The sequence below is a fragment of the Mesoplodon densirostris genome, chromosome 1, assembly GCF_025265405.1.
Source record: "Mesoplodon densirostris isolate mMesDen1 chromosome 1, mMesDen1 primary haplotype, whole genome shotgun sequence".
In the NCBI taxonomy this organism is placed as follows: Eukaryota; Metazoa; Chordata; class Mammalia; order Artiodactyla; family Ziphiidae; genus Mesoplodon; species Mesoplodon densirostris.
Genome location: NC_082661.1, coordinates 236,298,653 through 236,313,711, shown reverse-complemented (window position 1 = coordinate 236,313,711; position 15,059 = coordinate 236,298,653). Strand labels below are relative to the sequence as shown.

At 42.3% G+C, this 15,059-nt stretch overlaps 1 protein-coding gene across 1 annotated transcript; it reads left to right on the top strand.

Annotated features, from left to right (window-relative positions):
- The first annotated feature begins 1,017 nt into the window (after positions 1 to 1,017).
- LOC132501123 (uncharacterized) lies at positions 1,018 to 1,698 on the top strand. Its single transcript, XM_060116596.1, has one exon. It carries the CDS (start codon positions 1,018 to 1,020, stop codon positions 1,696 to 1,698), a length of 681 nt encoding a protein of 226 aa, XP_059972579.1.
- Positions 1,699 to 15,059: the final 13,361 nt, after the last annotated feature.

Sequence of the window (15,059 nt, the reverse complement as noted above, 5' to 3'; positions counted from 1 at the left end):
TTCAGAAAACTTCTTTCCAATTTTTTGCCCTGAAACTGAAAACCTCTGTTCTTTCTCTATATATCTTTTCTAGATAAGCTGCCTAGATTGACTGATGCTATTGCTTTGTAATCCCAAAGTTGATTAGAATATTCTGACAAAGTTAAGTAGAAATTATGTATTTACCCACAACTTACTACCAGTGTCATCTACATGCAGTGAATTTTTCTCTACACTCTCAGCAAAGCTATTAGCACCTTCTACTCAGGCACATCCTTCTACGTGTTCAGTTCTTCACATTTTCGAAGCACTTTCACATAAATCTTTTCACCTGAGTCTCATAATAACACGTGAAATAAATAGTTCTGATATTATTACGCCTTCAGTTCAAGTGACTAAAGAACTTGCCTCAATTCATATGGCTCAGAGCCAAGTGGCAAATCCCAAGTGAGACTCCAAACGCCTTTAGCTTCTTTGCAGTATAAGACCTCCTCTAACTGCCTACACGACGTGTTTGGTTTTTTTTTAAGTTAGAAAATGAACACAGTATGAAAAGATAATTCGGTAAAAAGTAACTCTCATGGTATCTATTTTTTGAGAATCTGACTGAAATTCTAAAATGAAGTTATCAAAAAACACTGTCTTGTTCACATAAAATATTTTGTAATAGAGAAAATAATAAATATAACCGTCAAAAGTCACTTAATGAAAATCTGCTGTAATCCTTGCACTAGTACACAGATCGTTGTACGCAAATGCTCATTCTTCAAAAATTTTCTTTGAAGAGATTTCAATAACATCTGTAACTTTTGAAGAATACTATTTATTAGTGTCTATGCAAAATGATAATAGTAAAACTCCGAATCACCATAGAGCTGAGTTTTGAAACCTGAGAATATTTCATTTTATAGATATTTTTCTTTTAAAAACTAGAATTGTTCTTCAACTGAAACCCTTCCTGCTGGGGATGGCCTTTTTCTCAATGGGCTCTAGCAGAATGAGTATGGCAGCATCGTCGTTCTCATCAAAGAGACGAAAATGGGAGAAGTCCAGCTCATACTTGCACCACTCACTCTTCACAAAGTTCTCAGAAAGCACAAAGATGGTTTTGTGGCTCTTTTCAATGGAGTCAATGATATTGTCGATAATCCACTTGCCAGGAATGAAGTCCCGCTTGTGAAGACACAACTTAAAGGGAGGTCTGAAGTGCTCAAGCTCCTGGACCATGAGGTTCTCCACCCAGTAGGAATCCCGTTCACTGTAGGACACAAAGGCGTCATAGCAGATGTCCCTGCGGGGAGCCTTCCTGGGCTTCCTCTTGGCCTGGAGCCAGGCCCACATCATCTTCATGTACCACAGTCCATGGAAACGGTGGCACAGAACCCCCACGAGCAGGAGCAACAGGAAAAGGGTGCAGCACACGGAAGACACCACGGCTGCCCTGTGGCATTCAGAAAGCGAGAGCCGGGTGTCCTGAACCCGCTGGCCCCGCACGGGGGATGGAGAGTCACACAGGTACTCTTCTGGCCAGTCGATCAGGACCTGGGCCAGAGCTTGCTGCCCCTGTGTGAAAGACAGGAAGTCACAGGAGCAAATGAAACTGTTGCCACCAGCTTCCAAAGTCTTCAGTTTTTGAAAAGAATCAAGTTGCTGCTTAGAGAAAGTTTTATTTTCTTGCTTACTTTCCAAGAAGAAGGAAGTACCTGGGAGCATCTTTGACATGTACCTGAAAATGTAAAGTTCTTTAAGATGTGACAAAATAAAAGACTACATTGCTAACATCTAATATGCCTAGTGTCTGGGAAACATTGAGTGTTAGACTGTATAGTTTGACACTGGATAAATTCAAGTATGTTACCTTTTCTGGCCACTGATAAGAGTTAAGTAAAGAACCAAGTGTACACTGACAAAGATCAATGTTAGTCAGGTTTTTCTAGAGAAAGCAACATTGTCCCGAGTTTATAGATTATTTTGTCTTAAAGTCAAAGTATGTAGGGAGAACCTTTGAACTGACTGTTTCAGTTATTCTCCAACCATCAAATGTTCACTGAGATCCGAGTATCCTGTGGATTTTAAATATTGAGAAGGGAGATATGGTATTAAGCAAGCTTTGGCAGTTTCAACTGTGAATATCTTTAGTTAATATAAAAGCATGTTTTTAAAGTTCTGTCATTGTGGAAAATTCTCATAGCTAAGCTCTGTTGTTATTACAGTTACTATTGGGCCTGGTCTGATCGTGGAATCGCAGCCATCCCATTTTCCATTTTCCTGAAGTACAGTCTTCCAGTTCTACATTCAATAACTGATTTTCAAATCTTATTGTTTAATTACTTCAACTTGTTTTACTATTAGTTTTTTCACTGTGGGCCTGAGTATAAGAGTGTCTTTTGTTACTTGTGACCTCATATGAAGAGCAGTATTTCTAAGTTCTAAATATTTTGGAAACTTGAAAGATTGACAAAACCTTTCAGAGTGAAATTGACCTCTTTATATGTGGTCAAAAGGTACAAATTTCCAGTTATAAGATATATACTTCTGGGCTTCCCTGGTGGCACAGTGGTTGGGAGTCCGCCTGCCGATGCAGGGGACACGGGTTCGTGCCCCGGTCCGGGAGGATCCCACATGCCGCGGAGCGGCTGGGCCCGTGAGCCATGGCCGCTGAGCCTGCGCATCCGGAGCCTGTGCTCCGCAACGGGGAGAGGCCACAGCAGTGAGAGGCCCGCGTACCGCAAAAAAAAAAAAAAAGATATATACTTCTGGGAATGTAACGTACAGCATGGTGACTATAGTTAGTAATACTGTTTTAGTAATACTGTTATTATACCTTCAAAAGTTGCTAAGAGTAGATCTTAAAAGTTCTCATCACCAGAAAAAAATAATAACTATGTGAAATGATGGATTTTAACTAAACATATTGTGATGGTTATTTCACACTATATATACATATATCAAATCATTATGTTATACATCTTAAACTAATACAATACTACATGTCAATCATATCTCAATAAAACTCGGGCAGGGGGTACACATTGAGATACCACTACATGCCCACTAGAAATGCTAAAATGAAAGACAGACAATACCGACAATACCGAGGATGTAGAACAACTGAAACTCTCATACATTGCTGCTGGCAATGCAAAATGCTACACCCACTTTGGGAAAGTTTGACAGTTTCTTATCAAATTAAATATGCATTTAAAGGTGGAACGATCTCAATCTTGGGTAATTACCCACGAGAAATGGAAAAATAAGTCCACACAAAAGCATGTACTTTATTCAGAGCTAGAAATGACCCAAATATCTATCGTCTCATGAACAGATAAAGAAATCGTTGTATGTGTATACAATAGAATACCACTCAACAATAAAAAGGCAGAGCTGCTGAAATATGCAAGAATATGGATGATCTGAAAAGAATTATACTAAGTGAAAGAAGTCAGACACAAACAAATACATACTATAGAATTCATTTAAATGAATTCTACACAATTCATTTAGATTTAAATTCTACATAAAGCAAAACTATGACAGAAAGCAGGGGTATCAGAGAGCTGGGTTGAGGAGGGGATTGATTGCATAGGGGCATATGGGGACTTTTGGGGGTGATAGAAATGTTCTGTATCATGATTGCGATGGTGGTTACATGACTGTATCTCTTTGTCGAGCTCATCAAACTGTACTTTATATATTGATAAATGTTATTATATATAAATTATCTCAACAAAACCGACTTTAAAACATCCTCTTCTCTCCAAGAGCAAAGGATGGATATATCAGGCCTCCAAAATAGAGGAGCAAACTTTTTGCTTGCCTCATAGAGAAGGAGGGAGAAAACACCTAATTTCTCTAGCAGGTCATCCTGCCTTGCTTATAAAATATCTCCTTTTACTTTAATAAGTTTACATTAATTTCTCTCACTTGCAACAAAAAGAGACCTGACTAAGATATTTCCTGATGGAAAGAAAATTGTTTCTTAAGTGACTCAGGAAGTCCAAACTACCTAGAAATATAATATCATAAAATCTTCTAATATTATATTCAGATGGCTTTATCCCTTCTGGAATGCTTATTTTCAGCTTTCTGCCTTGCAATACCACTCCATGTGTAATCAGAGCGATTCATCACCCAAATTTTACAAAGTCCATTCCAGGACTAAACTCATCAGACTATAGTGATTCCAGAAATTAAGATATTCCTAGTAAGAATGGTCTAAATGTTCATTTTTTTAAAAAAAGAAAGAAAGAAAGAAGAAACAAAGACCAATAAAATCTCTTAGAGTAAAATTGACTGCTTCATCTGTCAGCCCAAGTGACTGATCTTCTACATTGATTTCAGACTTCTTGGTACCTAACTCCAAGGATTGGAAGCATCAAACTTAAGTTAATTCAGAACAGAAAGTCCATAAAAGTCTTGTTTTTTTTTTTTTAATTTAGAGAATCTGTGAATATTTCAGGAATCTAAAACTTGGGAAAATGAAAAAAGAGAGGGAAAGAGACTTTTCTTCAAGTTCTCTGATGCACTATCCCAGATGCAAAGGGCCAAACCATGAAGATGATATATGAGGTAAGTTTGTATAGGTTAGGTCCAAATATACAAAACTCTCAAGGACAATGCAAATAATTTTCATCTGTTGCAAGACTGGTAGTAGATGATAGAAAAGGAGATTTCAAATTCACACACAGCTGCTGAATAGGGCTGGATGTAAATTTCATGAGGGCATGGACTTTGTTCTCCCTTTTGCAGTGAAATATTCCCAGCCCTGAGAACACAGTAGGCACTAATCAACTATTACTTGCTTTTTTATTTTTTATTTTTTATTTATTTATTTATTTATTTATTTTTTTGCGGTATGCGGGCCTCTCACTGTTGTGGCCTCTCCCGTTGCGGAGCACAGGCTCCGGACGCGCAGGCTCAGCGGCCATGGCTCACGGGCCCAGCCGCTCCACGGCATATGGGATCCTCCCAGACCGGGGCACGAACCCGTATCCCCTGCATCGGCAGGCGGACTCTCAACCACTGCGCCACCAGGGAGGCCCTATTTCTTGCTTTTTTAAAAAAAATATTTATTTATTTGGCCGATTCGGATCTTAGTTGCAGCACGTGGGATCTTTTGTTGCAGCATGAGGGCTCTCTAGTTGCGGCACGGGAGCTCTAGAGCATGTGGGCTCTAGTTGTGGTGCGCAGGCTTAGTTGCCCTGAGGCATGTGGGATCTTAGCTCTCCAACCAGGGATCAAACCCGCGTCTCCTGCACTGGAAGGTGGACTCTTAACCACTGGACCACCAGGGAAGTCCCAACTATTACTTGTTGAGTGGTGGATTGACATGCCTTTTCAGAACAACAGTTGGGTCTGGAAGAATGGAGTACGAACATTGCAGACACAGGTGGGACTGCAAGGGAGAGAAGTCTGACCAGTGGCTTCTCGCCCCAACTTCCAACCCTTGTCACACAATAGCTGACCTTGTTTAAAGAATAGAATGAAGAAATATAGTGTATTGTTTCCAACCACAGAGTCAGACAAAACCTTGAGCGAGCAGCTGGTATCATTTTAATATCTGTATGGCCTCATCAGTCAGGAAGAATATGAAAAGAAGGCAGAATTTTATCAATTTCTAAGTTCTTTGGAGTGCCTTGGGAAATATATTGAAATATCTTAAGAATCAAATAACTGCTAAATCCAACCATGTGATGTGGCAGTCTGGGTAGAAGTTGCTGTCTTCCATGTGGATGGAAAAAAGTGAGCTCATGATAATGACTCAGAGCCAGGGACATGAGCTGTGTGACCACTGCCTTCTCTAGGTTCAGTCCTGTTACAAAGCATAACTAGGGTTCAGTGTGTACCAGTCACGGTCACAGACAAGAATATTGCCGGATTCCTAGGCCATATCATTTGCCACCTCTCTATGAATGAATTCCCAAATTGTGTATGATGATGTAATGGTTTCCTACGTGTGTGTAAGTATCTTTCAAAGCCTGGAGGTTGCTGTCTTCTTGGCCATTGTATGGACAGTCATACTTGACCCAAAAAGTTTCTCGATGCAATCTCTGGAAGACTTATAATTAGTACTTATATTAATATTTTGTGTTAATGAATCTATGAATATTTGTGTTTTAAAGACTTGTCACATTTTTAAAATTTGGTCTATTAGAGTCAAGGTCAAGCTTGTAATTCCAACTTAAAATGTATACTTCATTTATACTTGTGATTTTAAGTTGAAATTTTTCATTGTTTGTAGAAACACGGATTGAAACATTTGTCATACATTGAAACATTTAAGAGAGCTTAAATTTTACCATATTTATAAGTGTATTAGTTATATTAGAATAGTTTAAGAACTCATGAAAGTTTTACTAAGTCAAACAATTGACACTTAAAGAGAACATCAAATATATTACATTTATAAATGCTGCTAAAATTAATTAAAAGTTTAATTAGCTAAGTTTGTAAATGGGACCAAACAAAAGACAAAGTCCCTTTTAAACTGATGTTTAAATTTAGTAGATTTACGAATAGTTAGTCAAACCTAAAAGCTTAAGGAAGGACAAGATTTTTAACTTGGCAAATTTAGTTATTTAGATATTAAATCATAAAGCCAAAGCAAATTCCTGAATTATCTCTTCTGCAGACAAAAAATTATGAGGACTTTTTTTAAAAAAAAGCCAACATTGACAAAATTAAATTTGAGTCACAGCAAAGAAAAACTTTGCCATGTCCTTCCTTCCTCTTCTGCTGCCTATGGCCACGGCTTCCTCCGGCTTGAGTCAGTTACGGCCTCATCTTCTGGTCTGATCCTGTGTGTCCTGCCAGTGTCCTTCTGCTCTTCCCTCAGCTACCGCTTCCTTGAGCTGTCAATCACTCGAACAGATTTGACTGTGTATACATTATTTACCATGTGCCAGCTCTAGCCCTTTTAGATTACTAAGAGATGATTTGTACTAAATGTTGGTTTATATGATGGGATTAAATCCATGGTTAGGGTTAGGGTTAGGGTAGGGTAGGGTAAGGCATCATCAGATCCAGGAACTCCACCCCCTGATCAAATGTGTGAGTCACTGACTTATCTCCCTAAACTTTTGTAAGAAAACCAGTCCCTCTGAGACTCCCAGCTCACATACGCCATTTGCCCTCATACCCTCCTCTGTCTCTCACCGTCTGCTGACCTCCTACTCCCTTCCTCTCACTTGTCGAAGACTTTGGCATCTGCCCACAGACTTCTTCTTAAGATCTTCCAGGAGCCCAGCTGCTTCACTGTTCACAAAGATGACCCACCCATCACCTCTCGGTTCCTATACCCCCTTGTCCCCCGAGCTCCTCCCCTGCACTACCTTGGTCACTCCCTGGACCCGGGGATTACCAACAGTTGTCCAAGTTCAAAATGACTAACTCAGCCTCCTGTATCTTGCTCAGAGTCCACTGGTCCCTCCCCTTCCCCCAACCCATTGGTCATCTCCTGCTTTGTCTTTCTTCCTTATTTAGTGTAGATTCAGGCCAATGCCTGGTGCAAGCTGGAGCTCACAGGTGGAAGGGTCAGCAGAAGCCGGGGTTCCCATCCTCTAAGCATTCTGTGGAGAGTCATACTTGGCCCCAAATTTCTGGTTCGCTGGGTTCTTCCCCCTTTTTTACAGGGAAAATACCAGCCTGGGTGTGGCCACCAGATGGTCTGAGTATGCATTCCCGTTGCACAGGGGCGCTGGGGGTGCCAGCAGGAGGTCCTGGGGAAGTTGGGATGATGCAGCCTTTCTTACCTCACAACCTCCAAGACACCCTTACCACCCCCGCAAACCCTCTTGCCAGTGGTATCGCCAAACACGGAGTTGAAGGAGAGGGCTTTTCCCTCCCCCCAATCTCCAGAAACCTTCCCTGCCCTTCCGTATGAACAGCTGGTGTTTTCTCACTATCATGTAATGGAAAATAGTGTACAAAAAGTTTCAAGCCCTCTCACTCCTGAGTCAGATCACCACTTCTAAATAGAAATTCTAGAGCCACCACTCTCTTTTCCTTATGTTCCTATTCCTCCTATGTGACAAAGTCCTAAACCTGAAAGGTCACTATGGACTTAGAGGAGACCAGGCACTTTTATTACACTTTTCTAGCCAACCCACCTCACCCTCCACCCTCCTCCAGCCACTGGCATTCTCTGCCTCCCCACATGCTCTTGGGGATGACTTTGCCTCTTATTTCACAGAGGAAATTAAAGCCATCCACAGAGATCCCCTCAACTTCTCACTGCTGAGCTCCTACCCACACCCACCCTTCCCTCCTGCTGCAGTAGGAGAGGGCTCCCTGCTAGAATGGCCGCCAGCTCCACCTGGTTCAGTCGAGATGCTCCCTCCCTGACATCTCAGGAACTATGTGCTGCTTAGTATCCTTTCTCTCTCCTGTATTTTCCACGGCTCCATCTCAACCAGATCATTCCTACCAGTATTTACACATACTCAAGTCTCTTCCATATTTATTTCAAATAAACAAACAAAAACAAATTCTCATCTCCCTCAAGCTTCTCTCTCTCTCCTCCTTCATAGAGTAACTTCTGGAAAGAGCTCTTTATACTTCCTGTCTCTGTTTCCTCACCTCTTGCCCAGTCTTTAGTCTATTCCAAGCTGGCTTCCACCCCTATCACTCCAACCAGCACTTGCAAAGGTCATCAATGACCGCCATACTGCTAACTCCCAGATACATTGTATTCTTCCTGTTGCCTAACCTGTCAGAACAAATCTCCTTGCTGACACTCCTTCCTTCTTTGCTTCTCCCTTGGCTTCCGTGACCCCACATACTTAGGCTTCCTTTTCGATGTTCCTTTTCAGACTTATCCTCCCTTACCCTGTTTCCCAAGTCTAGGTCCTAGGGCATTCCTCACTGGCTGCTTTCTTCCTAAGGAGTCTCATTTACGCTCATCTCTATGCCAATACCTCTCAAATTTAAGTCTGCCATGCAGATATCTCATCCGAGCTGCAGACCTAGATGGGCAACTGCCTTCTGGAGACATGCATCCACGTGGATGTCTCAGAGCATGTCCACTCAGCAGGTCCAAATCTGAGCTCATGATACTTCTTGCCAAGGCTGGTCCTCTCTTAATGCTTTTTATTTCAACATGTGGCACCACCATCTATCCAGAAGCATCTGCTACAAGACTTAGTTCTGCTGATTTTACCTCGAATCCCTCCAACTCCTTTTACTCCCACTTCCATCAACCTAATTAGAGCTACCTTCACCTCTTGCCTGGACTATGAAAACAACCTCCTGATGGTCTCACCTGCTTCACCTTCTCCATAGCTCCTTCTTCACACTGCATCTAGAGCAGCCCCCTCTAATGACAATATCATGGGAGCTGCTTATGTAATTTTAAATGTCCTAGTAGTTACATTTTAAAAGGTAAGCAAGAAACAGGTAAAACTGATTTTAATTACTTTACATTTAACCCCAAATATTACCATTCCAATATGTAAAGATTATGCAAAAAGTAACAAGATATTTTACATTCATTTTTTTACACTGTCTTTGAAATCCAGTGTGTATTTTACATTCACAGCACCTCCCAACTAAGACCAGCAATATTTCAAGTGTTCAATACCCATGTGTAGCTAGTAGCTACCATTACTGGACAGTAGAGATCTAGAAGGATCTTTAACAATGCAAATCCGATCATTTCACCCCACCTCAAATTTAAAATTCTTCTGTGGCTTCCAAATTGTTCTTAGGATTAAGATCCAAGTATTTAACATATGCTACAAGTTCCTGCAGGGCCTGTGGCGTGGCTTGTGCTTCAACTTCTGGTCTCCGCCTCTTCTCACACTCACCGTCTGCGTGCTGCCACACCATCAGCCACATCAGACTTTCAGGTTTCCAGACCCACGGAGTTTCCACCCACTACAGATCCTTTGCATATGCTGTTCCCTGTGCTGTGGATACCATCCTCTACTACCACCCCCCCCACCATCACCAGCACCTCCGCCACCAACATCATCTCCGCCACTAGCTCCAGCATCCCCACTGCACCATCGCCTCCATCATTACCTCCACCTGCACCATCACCACCTGCCATAGACACTCTCCCTTCTCCTTCAGGTCTCCACTCACCTTCACTTCCCTTACTCTTCAGCCTAGATATGTGTTCCTTTCCTTCATAGCATTTAGCTTAGTTTGTAGCTATATCCTCCCACGTGTGTGATTAGTGCCTGCCTCTCTCATGAGGCCATAAAAAGAATTGTTTAGCTCACTACTGTATTCTCAGTGCTTACCCAGTGACTTGTATATAGTACGTGTTCAATAAAAACTTTTGAACAAATAAATGAATAAATCAAGATAATCCGGAAATAAAGAACCATAAAATGGGGCACAGAATAGAGCTTGAAGAATGGAGGAGAAGTCAGGGAACACTGTCAAGTTTGGCAAGTAGGGTCCAAAGCGGGATGGAGGAGTGGGAGTAGATGCTTATACTAAGACTGATCTTGTGTTAATATCTCCACTTGAAGTTTAATGTATGTTTGTTTAATGCCTCAACAAGTCTATGAGGCAGGTATTATCTGCATTTTAAATTTAAAGAGGCTCAGAAGGGTTCAGGACTTGTCAAGCGACATAGGAAGGATTGGAAGCTCACTCTGTCTGATTTCAAAGCCCCTGCACCATGCATTTCACTAGATCTCCATAGACAAATGCCTGTGCTTCATAATCTTGCTAGTTTTACTCAATGAGAATAATACTATTCAATGAGAATGTGACTGAACCCTCAAATAATAGAAAAGGCTAGATTTTTCATAGTGCGTATGTAAGTGCCCCTATTTTGTTGCAAGATTTCTTCATACAAATGTTGCCCAAATGCACTGCACAATTCAAGTGTGATTTCCTCATATGAGACACTTAAGCAAAACAAGCCTTGTCTGAAATGATACCATTTACTATTTTGAGAAGGAAGCTAAGTGATGATTGTATGGGACCTTCTCAATACCAGTTGACTTTCCCTCCTGTTTAAGTGAGTTTATGCATATAATGTGCTTAACAGAAACCTGGCATACAAAGAGATCAATAACTGTTAGCTGGTATTACCATGATCATGATCATTATCCTTCCTGGCTCATAACAGCTTTTCCCTTATTTCCTGCGTACATACTAAAATATAGGTTCATAAAAATATGCTATTCCAGATCTAAAGGACTCACATGAATCGCTGCCATAAATCAGCTTCTGGACTGAATCAGTTCAGCCGCCAACCGTGGCCCATGCACCACAGAACACAGATCCAAAGCCAAACCCGACTGGTTTCCAGGATAACAGCATAACAGTTTTCAGCATAACAGAGTCCTGCCCCTCATCCACAGCGTTATGGGGACAATGAAGCAAAAGGGCCAGAGCTTTGTCGTCAGAGAGACTCGGGTTCAAACCTCTTCCACATGCTAGCATTATGACTGAGCAGATCACAAGACTCAGTTTTTACATCTGTTAAAGGGGAATGATAACTCTTAGCCAAGGTATAATGTCCAGAAGCTGGTACATGCTCAGTGTTAGCTATTATTTTTTAAGAGGCATTTAAACTGTGGGAACTTAGTTCCTGCTCTAGTTTGCTGTAGGTCAGCCAGTCTAATCCAATTGCTGATGGATCAGGAGAAAAATAATGAGAACATTCGTCCAGGGGAAGGAATCCCACACAGTCACTTGTTCTGCCCACAGCCACCTTTCTATTTCCTGATTCAAGGGGCCACTGCCCCCAAACCCCCAGAATCTGGGGGGACAGCAGAAATATCACCTTGACAACCATGAACCTGCCACTGCTACAGTGGGGTCTGGTCCTCCCTTACCTGTCCAACAGTCCAGATTGACTTTTAGCAAGTTAGGATACTGTGACTCTTGTTTGTTGTGAGAAATAATATTTCAAAGCGTTTTTAAAACAGGTCTTCCATGAAAGTACAGTAGGGAGGCAGTGTGTGCTGTGGTTACAGATAGAGGTTGTGGGCCCTCTTGCTAACTGTGTGATCCTCTCCAGTTATCATCTCTATAAAATGAACTTAATACGGTTGTTATGACGATTAGGCAAAGTGCCTTCTGCAAAGCACAAGCAGTGCCTGGCCTTTGAGGGTGCTATGAGTTGTTTGTCAGTAGAGCCAAAAGAATAATTGTATTTATTTTGTGGAAAATCAACTGGAGAAATGAAGATGCCTGTCCATATCTGTGCACAAACATTCAGGATATGAATAATCATAATAGGTGACAAAAGTACACAGTGATGGGGTGGATGAGAAGAGAAAGCAGATTGTAGCTCTGTTGAATGAGGAACTCTTAGACCCGTGAAATTGCAGAACTCAAAGCCGTGTTGGCAAATAATAAAAATTCCGAGAGAAAATTAAATGATATGAATGGGTGTGGATATCTGGGTAGATTTTTTCCCCCAACTCTTTCCTAAACAAGCATTTGTTTCTAATCTTAAGCTGACGGCCAGGAAAATTACCAGATAACTGTTGCCACTCAAATAATCAGATCCCAAACCTATCCTTCTGGTCCAATGAGGGCAGAAGACCCAATAGGGGAGGAAAGACCTTATCCAATGTCAACCAAATATAAAGTCACCGACCCTCCCCCCGTGTCACTCTCAAAGAAGCAGGCGTTATCAAGAAAGAATTATTCCTTGAGGGACCTGGAAAGGACCAGAAATTCTGTATGAAAGTGATGCCATAGAAAGTGTTCACTTGGACGAATAAGCCCCTTTGATAAAAGGTAAATACACTAAGGAATGTAAATGTTATGGGGCTTCCGACTTTAACATGAACATTGTTTCCCTCTTACCAGCCAGGCAAGCTCAGTTTCTCTCAGAAAATGAGGGTTTGATGACACAGGTTGGGGTGCAAATTGGGAGCAAAGGGTGTGGCCTCAGGCAGGTTCAACTGGGACAATGAAGGCAAAGTATTAGGGAAGCGGGGGGACCCCCTCAGAAGCAGAGAATAGAGTCCAGGAAAGGGGAGGGGAGGAACCCACTCCAGGAAAACCTCATTTGAGAACACGTTTTGCCTCTTTGTCAAGGGACGGCTCCAGGCCACACCCGCAGGCTCAACAATAGCATCTTTTTCCTTTGGGGGAGAGAGACCTAGGACTGCTCTGGGAGCGGAAGGTCGCTGCTCTCCTTCCCAAGACCGCGGGCCAGCTCTGCTGAGGAAGCTTCCCTGCGTCGCGGGCACACAGGAAGACTTGTTCTGCCTGAAATCTCAGAAACTTGCGCAACTGGACCAACCCCAGCTGTGCCAGGAAGCGGGCAGGACAACGCTGTCTTGCCGCAGGCTGGCCAGGGAGTGACTTCAGTCACGTTCCACTCTTGCATCACATGTTTCCAGAAATTTCAGTTTTAGGAAATGAAAGTGACTGCTCTGGAGGACCCAAGCTTCCTGTTGGAACCACCCCATGCCCAGCACAAGCCATCATGCGGGAAGCCAACCCAGAAAGGGGCGGCCTGCAAAGGGAGGGAGGTAAGAGAGCAGGACTGTCAGGCGCCTACGAGGGGCCAGACGGTGGCTTTGTGTTGACAACGTTTATCCAGCGTGTCCTTCTGTCAGGCGTGGAATTAGCTGCTGGGGTGAACGGCACAAAGTCATGGCCCCTGCCCTTGAGAAGCTCACAGTTTTAAAAAGGAATAAATTTAACAAAACAGAAACAGACTTACAGATACAGACACCAGACTGGTGGTTACCAGAGGGGAGAGGTGTGGGGGAGAGGCAAGATGAGTGAGGGAGATTAAGGGCTACACACTCGTAGGAGTAAAATAGATAAGATGCAAGGATGTACTGTACAGCACAGGGAATATAGCCAATATTCTATAAGAACTTTACATGGAGTATAATCTATAAAAATAAGGGAGATTAAGGGGTACACACTCGTAGGAATAAAATAGATAAGATGCAAGGATGTACTGTACAGCTCAGGGAATATAGCCAATATTCTATAAGAACTTTACATGGAGTATAATCTATAAGAATATCAGATCACTGTGTCCTACACCTGAAACTAATGTAATATTGTAAGTCATACTTCGATTGAGAACAAAAACTCACAGTCTTACAGGGAAGACATAAGTTGTGCAAGTAATTCCAAGGGGGACAACATGAACATCACACATAAGGCGAAAGTCTCTCAGCATCCCTGTGAAAGATTTATGAACCCCATTTTGCAGATGGGCAAACCGAGGCCCATAGAGGTCAGAGAAGCTAGTAAGAAGCACAGTCAGGATCTGAACCCCAGTCACCTAATTCCATAGCTCATGTTCTTTCTATCAGCTGCCTTTCAGTCTCTACCACGTGCATGTCACCAGGGTGAGAGCTTGAAAAACTATTTACTCTGAGCTTCATACCTTCCAAGGGTGAAGAGCTACACAAATAGGTGGATTTGCCAAGAGTAGTAGCATGAAAAATGGCGACAGGAAGTGGTGGCCCCACCCTCACTGGGTCGGTGGTCTTCTGCGTGTCAGTCAGTGTTTCTGGGCCTCAATTTCCTGGGAGTGTTACCTTTTTACGGGGTTGTTAAGAAGATTAAATTAGATGGTGGATGTGAAAAGTAGTTTGTAAGTTAAAACCACTGTTCTCATGCTTATTATTCTTACTACTACTTTTCAGCTTTGGAAGAAACAGTAGTACCTGCCTTGGGAGCAAAGAGCAGGCATGCTTACTGCCCAGTTGGAAAGATTTGTGTTCCCCAAGCTCAGGGATCCTCTGCTGTCATACACCCCACTGTGTGTGCAGGTGTCACGGGGCCCTCGTCACCGTGCCCCATGGGAATCTGGGCTCAGTGAACCATGCAAAATGCTGAGACTCCAGCTGCTGCCATTGCTGTAAGAAATTATCCTTTGTCACTGGTCTCCTGTGTTCCGCCAGCATCCATGGGACTGTGACAAGCCAACTGGTTAGCTTGCCTTTGGAAGGTGGAAAAGGCAAGGAAACAGACTTTTCTCCAGAAAGAATTTTAGCCCAGTGTCTGACCTCCAAAACTATAAGATTAAAAATGTTTTCTTGTCTTAAAGACACTAAATTTGCAGTAATTTGTTGAAGCGGCAATAGGAAACTAATACAGCACTGTCCAGAAGTGATCGTATCTGAGGTTTT